General features: G+C 39.8%; 1 protein-coding gene across 2 annotated transcripts; it reads right to left on the reverse strand.

Annotated features, from left to right (window-relative positions):
* Window positions 1–463: 463 nt before the first annotated feature.
* On the reverse strand, window positions 464–10,314 carry pcmt (protein-L-isoaspartate (D-aspartate) O-methyltransferase). Of its 2 annotated transcripts, none has more exons than XM_033648615.2 (8): window positions 9,951–10,314; window positions 5,109–5,213; window positions 4,971–5,002; window positions 4,482–4,586; window positions 4,205–4,325; window positions 2,356–2,441; window positions 1,968–2,137; window positions 464–1,426 (listed from the first exon to the last, which is right to left on the reverse strand). In XM_033648615.2, the coding sequence occupies exons 1-8, from the start codon at window positions 10,129–10,131 to the stop codon at window positions 1,414–1,416; spliced, it is 813 nt and encodes a 270-aa protein (XP_033504506.1). In that variant the 5' UTR covers window positions 10,132–10,314; the 3' UTR covers window positions 464–1,413. The 2 variants fall into 2 exon arrangements, with proteins under 2 accessions (XP_033504506.1, XP_033504507.2); XM_033648616.2 differs by having other exon boundaries at window positions 1,910–2,137.
* Window positions 10,315–13,874: the final 3,560 nt, after the last annotated feature.

Consider the following 13,874-nt stretch of genomic DNA (forward strand, 5'->3'; position numbering starts at 1 on the left):
ATAGGTTTTGTTTTATTCAAAGCTGATTGTCATATGTCCGTCTTAAATTTTCAACAGGTCAGAGGCCCTACCATGGATCAGACTTGGTTCTGGGGTACCAGTACGCCCACAAATGCTTGATTATATTGGGATCTGGGGAATTTGGAGGTCAGGTTGACACCTTGAACTCACATTCCTCTGGCTATTCCTGAACAGCTGTTTTAGTGTGGCAGGGTGCATTGTCCTGCTGGGGGGCCACTGCCATCAGGGAATGCTGTTGCCATGAGGGGCAACCCTAAACACTGTTGGGGCATCCACAGGAATGTCAGGACCCAAGGTTTCCCAGCAGAACACTGCATCGTAACAACATTATCACTTTTATCCTTTTCATCTATTAGTGGTTTGAATGTTGTGTCTGCTACTGTAGGTGTGTATCTAACAATGGGCTGCAGCCTGCACACAAAAGATTCAACAACAAAAGGCAGACAAAAACATAAGCATCTCTTTATTTTCATGTGCCATTCCAGAAACTGTGAAAGCCAAGTATCTTCCATCACTCCAAAATAAAATGTACTTTTTGATTTCAAGAAAACAGACATTCATTTGCTTTATATTGTTGGAGTTTATTTTGGCAAAGCAGTGACTATCTCACTTAGCATCAGTCACTAGAAGAGCCTGCGCGAATTGTTAATGGAAAAAAAAAGAGCGGCAGAAAGCAACACATCACCAGGTGTAAAAAGCACAGCCCTGCATGTGCACGTGTGTCGGTGTTATTAGTGCTTGGCTCTCTTTGGAGTATGCTCAGTATGATCCAATGCGCTGCTTATTTTATGTGTAGAATGATGTAAGAGTGCTGCACATCGAACGGGATGTGGGGGTAACATCAGCCAGTGTGTTGCCTGCGTGTGTGTGTGTGTGTGTGTGTTCCTAACACTGCTGGCAGGGGGGGGAAAAGCTCATGTTAGCAGAGAAGTCTACAGTTAGATGATCCACACACACACACGCTGTAGCTAGGTGAATAATCTAAAAACTGTCAGGCTTTCCTCGTCATTGTCCGGCATTCCTCTTACATTCAGCTTGGATGGTGCTGAAATGTAACACTGTAAAAATGGCTGATTGCAATTCATATGGTAAAACCACAAAAAAAACCTAAAATCCAGCAGTTTAAAATACACAACCAAAAGATGCAGGCCTGGAAAGAAAAACGAAACCACCCTCTCCGATATTTCTGTGCTGAGCTTGAAGCAGTCTCTCTTCCCTGCCCCTCTGGGCTGTCATCAATGTGATACTCTAGTCCATCGTTAGACTTTAACAAAAAAAAAAAAACACAGAGCATGTTTTGTTATGCTTTGAACAGAATGCCATGGGCTGTCTGACCCCATCCAAGCTTCTCCAGGTTCAAACTTAAAGGTGGATAATGGACTGTCTTCCTCTTCAAAGTTCATCCCTGTGACAAAGAAGTCAAATGTTAGAAAAGGCAGAAGAGAAAAAGAGCGGCATGCAAGAAACAACTATCCTCCTGTCATGCAAACACAAAGAGTTAGAATCACATGCAAAAATGTTAAGATCACAGGAAAATGCACACAGTTACTGGTTGTTGTCTACATCTCACAGAGAAGAAGATCAAACTAAATAGCTGGTAAGTTTGGTTTTAATGGCCTACGTGCATCCAAATTGACAAAGAAGTCATGCTCTGGAAAACCAAGCCAGTGCTAGTTCAGTCTCTTCGGTGTTTGGGCTCCAAAACAACTTCAGATTTCATCAGCCAGGCGGGTTTGTTTGAATCAATTTGGAACTGCGGTGTTAAAGAAAAGTGATGAAGGAAACGTGCAGCTAGTTTCGTATGGTTTGGAAGAAGCAAAAAATGTCAACAAGCAGCAAAATGCAGCCCCTTGTGATCCATTGCCTGCTCCAAGCCACACCATTTCACCTTTGCCACTGTGAGAAGGAGAGAGGGGGGAGGAAGGGGAGAAGGAAGTCACTTCCACCTGGAACACTGCGCCTCTTTGTCTGTTAAAGGCACATAAATCACCCCCATCAAGGCCTTCATTTTGGTGCTGCCGTCCTCCATCTTATCATACTGCTCAAGCATCTGGTTTCCTCCGGCCGGGCCGACGGGCAGGATCAGTCGGCCGCCAGGCTTCAACTGGTCCAGAAGCTGGGAGACAAACAAGGTACATGTACTGTGTCAGAGGCATGGTGACACAAAAGAGCAAAGCAGCGTGCGTTTAAAGGCATTCCAAGATTGATAATTTAATCCTGTTGGAAACATAACATTTTATTACATTTGGGGAAATCAAATTATTTGTTTTTAAATCGAATTGGGACAATGTGACCTCGATCATCTGCACCAGGGAAGTAGTCAGAGAAACTCACAGCTTGGGGGACATTAGGTGCTGCTGCGCCAACATGGATGGCATCATAAGGCGCTTCCTCGTTGTGCCCCATTCGCCCGTCTCCCACTGAAACACACACACACACAGTCACTTCATCATAATGTGCTTTTACCTTTATACTATACGGGAAACTCTTCTTAAAGTCTGTATCTGATGATGCTTTCCATTACTGATTAACCCACTGATCATGTTTTCAATTAGCTAGTTAATTTATTTGTCTAATAAACATCACAGATACAGGTAATTTCCCATCATACTTTAGTTACCAGAGCCCAAAGACATGAAGCTGGGTCATACAGACAAAGATATTGTCACTCAATACGCTGATACTTTATCGGGAAGGTGAAAATACTTTGAGGATGGCATTTTGTTTCTTTAACAATTAGCATTAACCCCTCTGAAAATGTATACGTTTACAAGTTATGTCTTAAAGGTTCAGTGTGTAGGATTTTAGGACATCTGTCGGCAGAAATGGTATTCGTTTATAATCACCTGAAACTACGAATCGTTAAGTTTTCGTTACGTAAGAATGAGCGCTCATTTAAGCTCAACTTAAGATACGCAGACAGAGAAGGACGGAGCCTTCTGTCCCTACGTTGTGTTCATTGTTTTCTATATTTGTGCACGTTTTCTGAAAGCTTACGATTCAGACAAAACGGAGCAGTGCTATCAGAGATCGTGGAGGCAGTGGAGTATAGTTAAAGCACAATACAACTGTAGGAGACAATAAAGACATTTAAATAATGGCGGAACTGAAGGAATTGGTAATATAGTGACAAGTGTTCTCCGCCCACATGTCGGGATGTGTCTACAATGCTGCCTGTTTAACGGAACAAAGTTTACGACCTCCTCCAGTGTCGCCTCGTTTGCTGTTGTGTGAAACTTTAGACTCTGCCCTCTATTTTCTATAATGTTTTCAATTCAATAATCTCTACTGGCATGACATTTCTTATGTGTTGGACACAGCCTGTCTTCTCTAGGCAGTCAGGTCTGCCTGTGTCTGCCAGTCTCTATGTCCAAGCTGTGATCACTGAGTCTGTACATAGTCAGCACCTGTCTCAGTTTCTGATCTGTCACTGCTGTCAGATAGTTTGCCATCACATACTGTCTGTTTAGGGCCAAATAGCATTTGTTTTGGGTTTTTGTGGTCCCATGACTGATGCAGTTTTCTTTTTTCTTTAGCTAAAATTTGGTTGGGCTGGATTGTGTGAGGGTTGTCCTGAGGGCTTGTGCTGTTAGAGGACACATGGAAGTATGAAGGTTTGTGAGGTTTACAACATTTGAAACAGACATATCTATTTTTGTATGTAAAGGGAGCATAGTCTTGACCTGTTGATATTTACATCGGCCATGTTGTTCTACAGTAGCCCAGAACAGACAAATCAAACACCTCCTCCAGATATTGCTCCATTTGTGTTTTCTTGTTGTTGACTGACTAAACTGAGACATAAGATGACAGGAAAAAAATACTGGACCTAAAATAAACAGCCGCGTTTGCAACAATCTGACAAAACGCTGTAGTTGCAGTATGTCCTTAATGAACAAAAAGGAAAGGTCGACTGTCTACTATTTTTTATCACCTAGTTCTATCAGCACCACCGCCCTCCTGCAGAGTAAGTGAAAGTAGGTGCTCGCTGCTCAATTATTTAGTGCTGCACAACCCCGTCAACTGAGCTACTGTAGGTCTGGTTCCCCACCAAAGAGAGGACAGCAAAGACGAAGGAGCATTACACTGCGCTTTGTTTTGAGAGGAAGAGTCAGCTGAAATTTCTGCAAATCATTTCCAACAAATACTAAACGCCTGTTACCTTCAATCAATGAAATCTTACCTATTAGCTTGACTCTGCCTGATGTTATCAAACTGGGATCATCTTTCTTCACATTGGTTATAGATTCGTCTACCAGCTCTTTGATGTGATCAATTCCTATAACTTTCCCTTTAGGACCGACCTGTGGAGCGCAGAGGGAAGGTGCTTGGGTCACGCAACATCATCACAACATCTCATTTCACGTCGATTGGTTGACAGGCTAATTCATCTAAAAGTTCAAATCAATCAGAATGCCGCTAAAGAGAAATTGTGTGTTTACCCGTCATGTGTGGCTCACCATTCGTGCGAAGCAAGCCGACAGGATCCCACTGCCGGAGCCGACATCCAGGGCTTTGGCTCCCTCATACAGCTGGTCATGTAGAAGCTCCAGGGCATAGGCGTGCTGGGTGGAGGGAGGGGACGCCGACAAGAAAACTGCATTACAAACCATACCAGTCAGCATTTATATTGCATCTAACACCGGCTGTGGTGAGGTGAAGTCCTGCCAGTACATCTGTGGGGCACAGCTAGATGACCAATTTGTGTCTGTCTGTGACTGTTATCATTCTTCAGTTTGTATTAGAAAGATGTGACAAGCTCACAGTCAACAGAAATACATGAAATTGCTGCCATTGTAATCCACTAAAGATAGATGATAAGGTTTGATTTGAAAGGGGAGGACAATTTGTATTTCTCTGACTGATTCTCTTTGTTATCTATTGAATGGCTGAATGAGAGCAAGCTTTATAAAAATGCAGAAATATCTGAGAGTGTTTTAAAGTCATACCATGTGTGGGGCGCTGATGGTTGCTTGATAGCCTTTTGGTTAAAAGAGAGATTTCGTTAGTTGGTTCCTCTGATATCAGACTGCATTTGAATTCCAGACTGTGCTGCCATGCATGAGTGAATACGTGAGCAGACGTACCTATTGACTGTGGAGAGTCCATGTACGGATTACACCTAGAGAAATGGGCTCGGTCTGTGGCCAGCATGACTTCATAGACCTTGTCGGACTTAATAATGCCATTTTCTGGGGATGCAAAAGAGTATGTGTCACTGTGTGTGAGATGGAAACGTGAGCAAACACCAGGCAGGAATATATTACACAATCTTGCAGCAGATGTAAAAAGAAATACATAAAAGAAAAATAACATAAAGGCAAAGACAGGGAGAATTCTGGGATATTAGGCATTACACAAACAGTTACTATAATTGGTACGTTTGGGGTGTGTGACATGATGCAATTTAGCATGATAATTTGTCAACCAGCCAAACTGATATCTATCTCTTTATAACTCTCTGTGTATTAGACCATTGTGGGCAATCTTCTGAATCAATGAGCAGGACTGCTTTGTTAGGGATGCACCGATTATGATCCTGAGCCTATTGGTACTAAGATGCAAGTTTTTCTTTGTAAAGGTTAGCATATCTGTTTCTCTTCTCATTCAAGATGTTTACTGAACGTGAGAACAAACCAGACGTGTGCACGGCACCTGTTGCCTTCTTACGTCATAAAGGAATTCAACTCGTGATTTCTTCTCCGAAACAGCAGCTGGATATGCTAGCTACTTTTGTCAAAATCCAACTACAAAAAACCGACACATAGGCTTGGGCAGTATCATGGTGTTACACGATACCGTAGTATTTAGAAATCCTGATAGTATGATTTTCGATACCGTCAAGAGCATATGCTCATCTTTCAATTAAACTCAGACGGAGAGGCTGTGTTGATGATGTATTGCATGCAGTGCACATGACGTGCCACAAGAAGTCAGTTATCTACTGGTGGAACAGGCAGCAGAACTGAGAGACAACTGTGAGTGATGGGGATAACGTTACAGGACTGTAAACAGCAGGAAAAACAGCTTATTTTCACATCTAGGTAGCGCCACACACTAACATCATCATGTAGCCTACAGTCTATCCCAGTAAATGTCAGGAAGGTGTAACAGTATGAAACAATACATGCCGCCTGAGCCTACTAACACAGCATTTAACTAGTGCATAACTAATAACTAATGACATCAGAGATAAACGTCAGCCACTGCTATTGGTAAATGCAATCTTAGATGATGCCAGCCAACAAGACAAATATCGGCCAGTTCGCCAGTGAATCGGTGCATCTCTAATTTTTGTCACTGTGATTATGATAATTCATTGGATTACCCAGAAACAGGCATTTCTTTCTGATGTTTAAACTTGTAACAATTTCTTAATTGATTTTTCAGAAAGTGAATTATATCCGCTGATATGTATTGATAACGTGATAGAGGATTTTATCCATATCATCCTCTCTATGGTTAAGGTTAGGGCTGCATAACGTGCAAAAAAATTATATTGCAATTATTTTGACAAATACTGTGATTGCAATATGAGTCACGATTTTAGTGGGAGTGGTCATTTTTACATTTTATTTTCACAAAAAAATATATGAAAAAAATTCTGTACCAAACAAGCCCATTCCCTTATGTATGGAGTATGATTTGTAGGTCGGGGCACATTTGTTGCACCACAAAGATTCATTTATAAGAGTATGTTGTGACACATTTTACCTTCATCAAAAAAAATACAGCTCCTGCAATTTGGATGTTGTGTTTGGCAATATTGTGATTTCAATAATATGCTGGTTAATTGTGCAGCTCTAGTAATGGTGCATATTAAAAGGAGAATAAAATGAACTGTAATAACCTGTATTAACTGTAGTGTATATACAGGGAGAGCAGTAAAAAACACCGAGAAAAAGAGGAATAAAAAAAAATCTAAAAATATATGCATGAAAATTAAGTTGCTAATCACAATATGTCCTGTATCAAAAACTGAGAATATCAGAAGATGCAGGACAAACTGAAGTCAGCAGCACACAGGCAGGAGGCTTACAGCAAAGTGTCAAAGTTCATAGACATGTGGTGGAGGAAACTAAAAAAGCAGAGTTAGTCTAACATTCAAGATGTAATCAGCAATCTGTTGTATCATCTGTAAATGGTAGACGATGTTGCATGAAAAAAAAGGTGATAAAAAAAGCTCCCTGAAGAAGTGTTAGTGTCTTCAGAATAATGCTCCCTAACAGGTTTCTGTAGCAGCTGGTGCCAACGGCAGGAAAAGCCAACGACAGCCGGCGCTGCTCTCATTACATCTCTTCTCACCGTCAGAGCTATGTGCCGCTTTAGGGATACATTACAAATAAACCATACAGGCTGCCAGATGGACACCTACTAGTGATTTCGGAAATTAAAATAACCCATACTTGGGGCACTGGTGGTTTAGTGGGTAGAGCAGGCGCCCCATGTACAAAGCTGTTGCCGCAGCGGCCCAGGTTCGAGTCCAGCCCGTGGCCCTTTGCTGCATGTCACTCCCCCTCTCTCTCCCCCTTTCACACTCATCTGTCCTGTCAATTAAAGGCTAAAATGCCCCAAAAAATATCTTTAAAAAAAAAATAACCCATACTGGCAGATTTCAAGCTGTTTTTTCCTATTCAAAGTATTTCTTAGAATTAAAAGTTGTCCGTGCAAGCCCCCAGGTGAAGCCAAATAACTGTAGGTTGTTTTTTCAGGCTTTAAATCCACTCAATACATTTTGGAGGCACATGAAATTTTCCTCCATCACAAAACAACTGAGTGCTGATCTTTAAGAATTCATGAGGCAGTCAAGGTTTTAAAAAATGCAACCGGGTGACCTGTTACTGCCTGTACTGACCAGTACTGAGCACTGGTCAGGAGGACACAAACAATAAACAAAAAAAAAAAAAGTTGTGAATTAGCATGCATCCTGAGTGTGACCTGCTTAAATCCAGTTCATGCAAACTAAGGATTAAATGTGAGATATTCCTGCGTCTCAACAGGTCAGTGTCCAGGGAAGAGTTCAATCAGGAGCAGAAAACTGAAGTAATAACCACTTACAGAGCAAATAGAAAATTTGCAACAATGAAAAACTATATAGTCGCCGGTTGAAGGTTTTAAGTTGAAATCTTAAGCTAGAAAAAAATGCATTTGCATAATTGGCAGACATCATAAAGGGATGCTGCTGGAATTGGCTGAAAAGGCTTTTGGTGAAAGACTAATTTACTTCTTGTGGATTTCCAGCATTTTATTATCCTGCATGACAGAGCTGGTTTCAACTTCCTTATATCCTTTTTTTCCCACCATGCACAATTGCAACATATGGTCAAAAAAAAAACTGAGACATTGAATCATATCTGCTAAGTGAGATAAAGAAAGGAGGATATGCAAATAAAGCCTTACGTTTAAAAAAGGCAAATGAGCATGACTGACCACTGCCCTCAATCTATGCCGCTTTTGGCAAAACACTTGCAGCCGGACTATCTGTTGCAATGCTCTGCTGGACTGCACAGAATATTAATAGCCCTGGTAGATACTTTATACTGAATGTGGACATGCACATTCAAGCCTGTGGATATCATCAGATCATTTTTGCTATATGCAAGCTATCATGTCAGAACACAGCTTGAACCTGGGCACAGTAGCTATCACCCACTGAGTTTCCCTCTTCACCACACAATGCACAGTCATCTGACTGCAGAATAAACCATGTGGCACTGATGGCATCGATCATAGTGGACTTAGCACCAGATAGCAGCGGTCTAGCAGAGTGGCACACTGAGTCACTGCTCTGCTTTTTTTGCAGAGCAACGACTAACTGCTGCTGTGACACAGCATGCTGCCATTTTCAATCACCCACGAACAAAAGCAGTGCAGAAACTAGCCTTACGTTTACAGCTGCCAGTGTCATTCATGTAAAAGTAAAGTGAACTGCACAGAGACAGCTGGCCACGAACGGATGGTCAGAACTACAGCCTGCCCTCCATTCAAGATTTATACTCCTCTATAGTCAGGAAACAGACAAGTAACCTCACTGTAGACCATCACACCCTGGACACACACACCCTAATCTAACTCCCCCCACCTGCCATCACTCTAATGAACAGTTAAATCAGTCATACACTGTCAATAACCCTTTAACACCAATGCACCACATTTTACATGTACATATTATCTGTCACTCCCAATATGAATCCTGCAAACTCTCTATACATGTATAACCGCACATAGTCCATGTATATCAATTGAGTACTTATTTTACTGGACTATATGCATAATATACAACTTATAGACACACTTAACTTGTATACAGACGTTTTACTTGTATTGTTGGTCATTGGATATACACCTATTGTCACATACTTGTGCTCATAGTAGTGCTGCCCATGTTTTACTTTTATTTATCCAGCTTTGTTGCCCTTATTTTTAGCTTTTATTAGTATTTATGAGTAAGTTAATTTAGAGAAATGCAAACAAACAGAAAACGGAGTCAAATTTCTCGTATATGTACAAATACCTGGTCAATGAAGGTGAATGTGATTCTAATCAATGAATGTGGGCAGGGCAGTTAGCATCGCTGCTAACGCTAGCTACAACGTCCCAAATGACGCACATAGAGCTAGCAGGCTAAGCTAACCTCACACAAAACTGAAACTGCACAAATTATCTGTGCCTATTAGGTAATGTATGTCTGTATTGTTAGTTTAGTTTTTCGAAGCGGCACGAGCGGCATGTATCAGCTCCACGGCGTAAACGTGGTTCGGGAGAGGGGTGGAGAGAGGTAACGCTGGGTCAACAACAACATACAACATAGCTTAGCAACCAGCAGCTAGCTCCTGTGTTCAAACCGTAGCCTCCAAACTAAAACCGTTATCGGGCGTCGCGCGTGCGAAGGCGTCGGTGCTGCTGCAGTAGAAAACGTTAGGACTTACTGCGGAGGTTGTTAACAAGCTCTGCGTGGCTGGCTCCTCCAGATTTCCAGGCCATTATTAAACACACTTTGCGGAGTAAGTAGACAGCAGCTGTCAGTGCCGCGCCTGCGCCAAATGTTTTGCCGATGAAGCTGACGACCTCCAGAGCAGACGGCGGAGCAGCAGACACGTCACGAGGCATCCGAAATGATTTCACTGCGGGGCGGCTTTTATTACACGCACCCCGATACAGAACAGTGACATTTTTCTTAATCAAATTATTAATGTTTTCTTGAAATATAAGCCTCAGCTTGGGTTAATTTCACAGGGGAAAAGCCACATCGCTCACTCAGTGCGTTATCAGATTTGCCGCAGTAACATAGACGGTGGCCGGTAGGTGGAGTGCGACACTTGCTAACCCGTGGGCAGGACTACTATGTACATATGTGCAAAAATAACTGCACATATTAATATTACATATATAAAGCAGCAGTAACCATCAATAGAAATAAAACGTCTATGTATAAATATTCTGTAGCCTGCGAACTAAGGTGACGTCATGGAGTATGACATCTTGAGCTCTTTAAATATTAGCAGCTAGTAAACAGACATGACATCACTGTTACTACAAATGTGCTTTACATGTTACAATCATTGTTACTGGTCTGCGACAAAAAGTATGCGCAGAGCAAAGGGTCAAATAATAATAATGAGTACTGCAGCTATGACAAGTAGGGTATAACAACAAAAATGGTTATGTTGCATTTTATTAAATGATTGAAATGATTAAATATTTTCACAATACATTTTACTTTTTATGAGAAAGGGTTTTGACTGAATACTTAATGCATTCAGGTCAAATGGTACATATTTCGGAAGTGAAACCAGCATGTTTGTAGGCTACCAGGTGCCATGAAATCATGAGTCATGCTCATGTGTGCCACCCTTTGAGTCCAAAACAAATTTCCCTATGGGACAATAAAGTATACCTTACCTTATATTAATGATTTAATGAATTAATGACTGAACTGATGATGGATTTAACCATTTAAAAAACAAACATGACTGCCCCATTTTACCTGGGGGGTATTCCAGAAAGCGGGTTATGTGAAAACTCAGAGTAAGTTAACCTTGAGATGAGGGAAACTCTGAGTTATCCGTTCCAGAAAGAGAGGTAACTGAAACTCTGAGTCAGTCACCATGGTAACAGACTCTGTGAACATAACCTGCTCGCTGGCAGGTTTTCTTCAATAAACCCTGAGTTTTTCTCTGTCTCCTCCCTCTTACACGCTGTTTCATTTCCTCATTCATTCAGTCCGTGTCAAAGCTTGTATCGAAGCGCATTAATTAGCGGATATTTACCGTCTGTCACAGTCTAAACCCTGCTGGATATTAGTTTGTTACTCAGGACTGTCTTAAGTTACTGAATTTATGCACATCAATCATTTCTTTGGACATCGGTTTTTGTCTTAACATTCAAATATTACACAGCGAGAATTCATCCTCAGCTCAGAATCAATCCTCTGTCCTTTTTATATTTATTATTTTTTGTAACACTGTGCACAAGGATCAGACTGTTGGTCTGTTAGAGCAGCTCCCAAATGTTTATTGCACATAATGTGTAGGTCTAATTATTTAAATTTTAAAAATCGCTATGAAGCTTTAGACACGTAGTATCAATGACTAATGATCTCTATCACTGATGTCATTGGTCGCACTGATGGAACATAATTCCTATAGCCTAATATTGGGGATTATATGTTAATATTTATGAGTGAGCAATGGTGCAGCATTTCAGTGTCTTTAAATTTACTACATTTGTAGCTGAAATAAAGTCACTGAATGCTGTTGAGTCAAGATACAAATAGATGTGCAACATTTTAAAATCCTACTGTATTTTAACCTCAACGTCTTTAAGTGCAAACCACCAAACATATTATTACTGGGTCAGACTGTGAGTTTACAGTCATGTCTTTATGTCTTTGATCTATAGCCTAGCTTATATGTTTTAAATCTTCCTGTTTTTCAGTTGCTGTCTCCTGTGTTTTTCCCCATCAGATTAAATCTGAACAAATATATTATTGTATATAATTAATATAACGTAATGTAGGCCTATCTACAGCCTGATACACAGTCAGATTCCACCACTTTATCATCATTAAGGACATGTAAATCTGATAAATGATGAATAAAAGGACAACACTGAATAAAACTTTTTTATTAACTTTATGGTTAACTTATTTACTCTTCTTTTAAAGATAAACGTGCACCGTCTGCTACACATGCATTAATATTTCTACATCCACTGGATTAAAATGGAGGCGCTGTCTTTTATTTACCTGTTGCCATGGTGAATCGTGGAGTCGGAGCTCCATTGATGATGGCTTTTTATTGTCGGTTTAACTCAGAGTGAACATACTCAGAGTTGACAACTAATTCAGATCAGCTGTTCTGGAACCGGATACTCAGAGTTTCCCATCTCAGAGTAAGTCAACTCAGAGTTCAGGGATAGACTCAGAGTTTGTTGAACCTCCTACCTGGAATACCCCTCTGAACATGTCATCAGAGTGAGGCAGAGGTTTTCCATGTGTTCAAAGTTTATGAAATATTTTACTTGGCATATTTCCTGTATATAAATTTAGCAGAGAACTCTAACAAGTTGTAAAGTAACACTTAATCTTTAGAGTTTTAAGTGGTTTTCTTGGTAATCTACCAAAAAGTCTCCCTGACTTCAACCTACACAAATAGTTCTAAGAAATAAGTACTGAATATATACATGGACTGGATGATTATGTACAGCATGTGTATATACATTATACTGTATATAAAACTTGTGGAATTTATATTGGCAGTGACAGATGATATTGTTTGTCTACATATTGAAATTGGTGCATTAAAAACTGTAAAAGTATAATTTATAGTGTGATAAGTAGGTGTTTTGGTGTTGCAGGAAAACATAATAGCATAATACAAATTTGGTGTGCAGGGGATAGTACACAAATACAATTACAAAAAATCCAGGGGTATGTCACATCAGAGAAAAAATATATAATAAAACATACAGATATTGAGTGTCTTGGCAGCCATTTTGTCGAATTAGAGAATAGTTTTACTTTTAAATATTGCTTCACATCCTTCAAGAAAACAACAAAAAACGTTTTTGTAGCAAAATTTACATTTATGAGTAAAAACATTTTCCAACATCATCATCAAATATATTATAAAAATATTAGTTTACTTGACTTGGGGTGTTAGAAAAGACCAAACATCACATTTCCCATAGTAATGTAAAGTCTTTGCAAAGGTCTTTCCAGAATCTCTTGGTGTGAGAACAGTGCCAAAATAGGTGTTAACTTTTGTTGCGTATTAATTATAAAAAGAACAGTTTATGTTAAATACAATAAAACACATTTCAGTCATTTTTATTATTTAGGTAATATATTCTCTGTAGTAGTGATGGGTTGTTTATGGAGAGAAATGCCAAGAAAATGTGACCAAATCAACATGAAAAACAAACACTACAACAGAACATAAAAGCAATAAAACCCTATTTTAATAATAGTATAATAATACTGTGTAATAAAATAATGTTTCATGACAAGAAAGCCTATGGACTTGTGTAAAAAAAAAAAAAAGAAAAATACAAAAAAAGTTATTTGGGGAAATATTTTGTTTGTCATTAGCATCTCATCTTATATCAAGTTTACCTTTTTAATTCAACATACGCAATAAAATAGATTCATTGTGATGGTTTGGGTTTTTTAAAAACTTTTTTATTATTATTTATTTATTATTAATGTGTTTATTTTTCAGTCTTTGGTAAAGAATTCAAACACGGCTCAAATCTGACCCTCAAACACTACAGGTGTAGCTATCTAAACCCTTCTCTATGAAGGTTAATGGTAAACGGTCGCCCGATAACAAAGTTTGACCTCGTGGGGCCAC

This window comes from Epinephelus lanceolatus, chromosome 13 (assembly GCF_041903045.1).
Source record: "Epinephelus lanceolatus isolate andai-2023 chromosome 13, ASM4190304v1, whole genome shotgun sequence".
Classification (NCBI taxonomy): Eukaryota; Metazoa; Chordata; class Actinopteri; order Perciformes; family Serranidae; genus Epinephelus; species Epinephelus lanceolatus.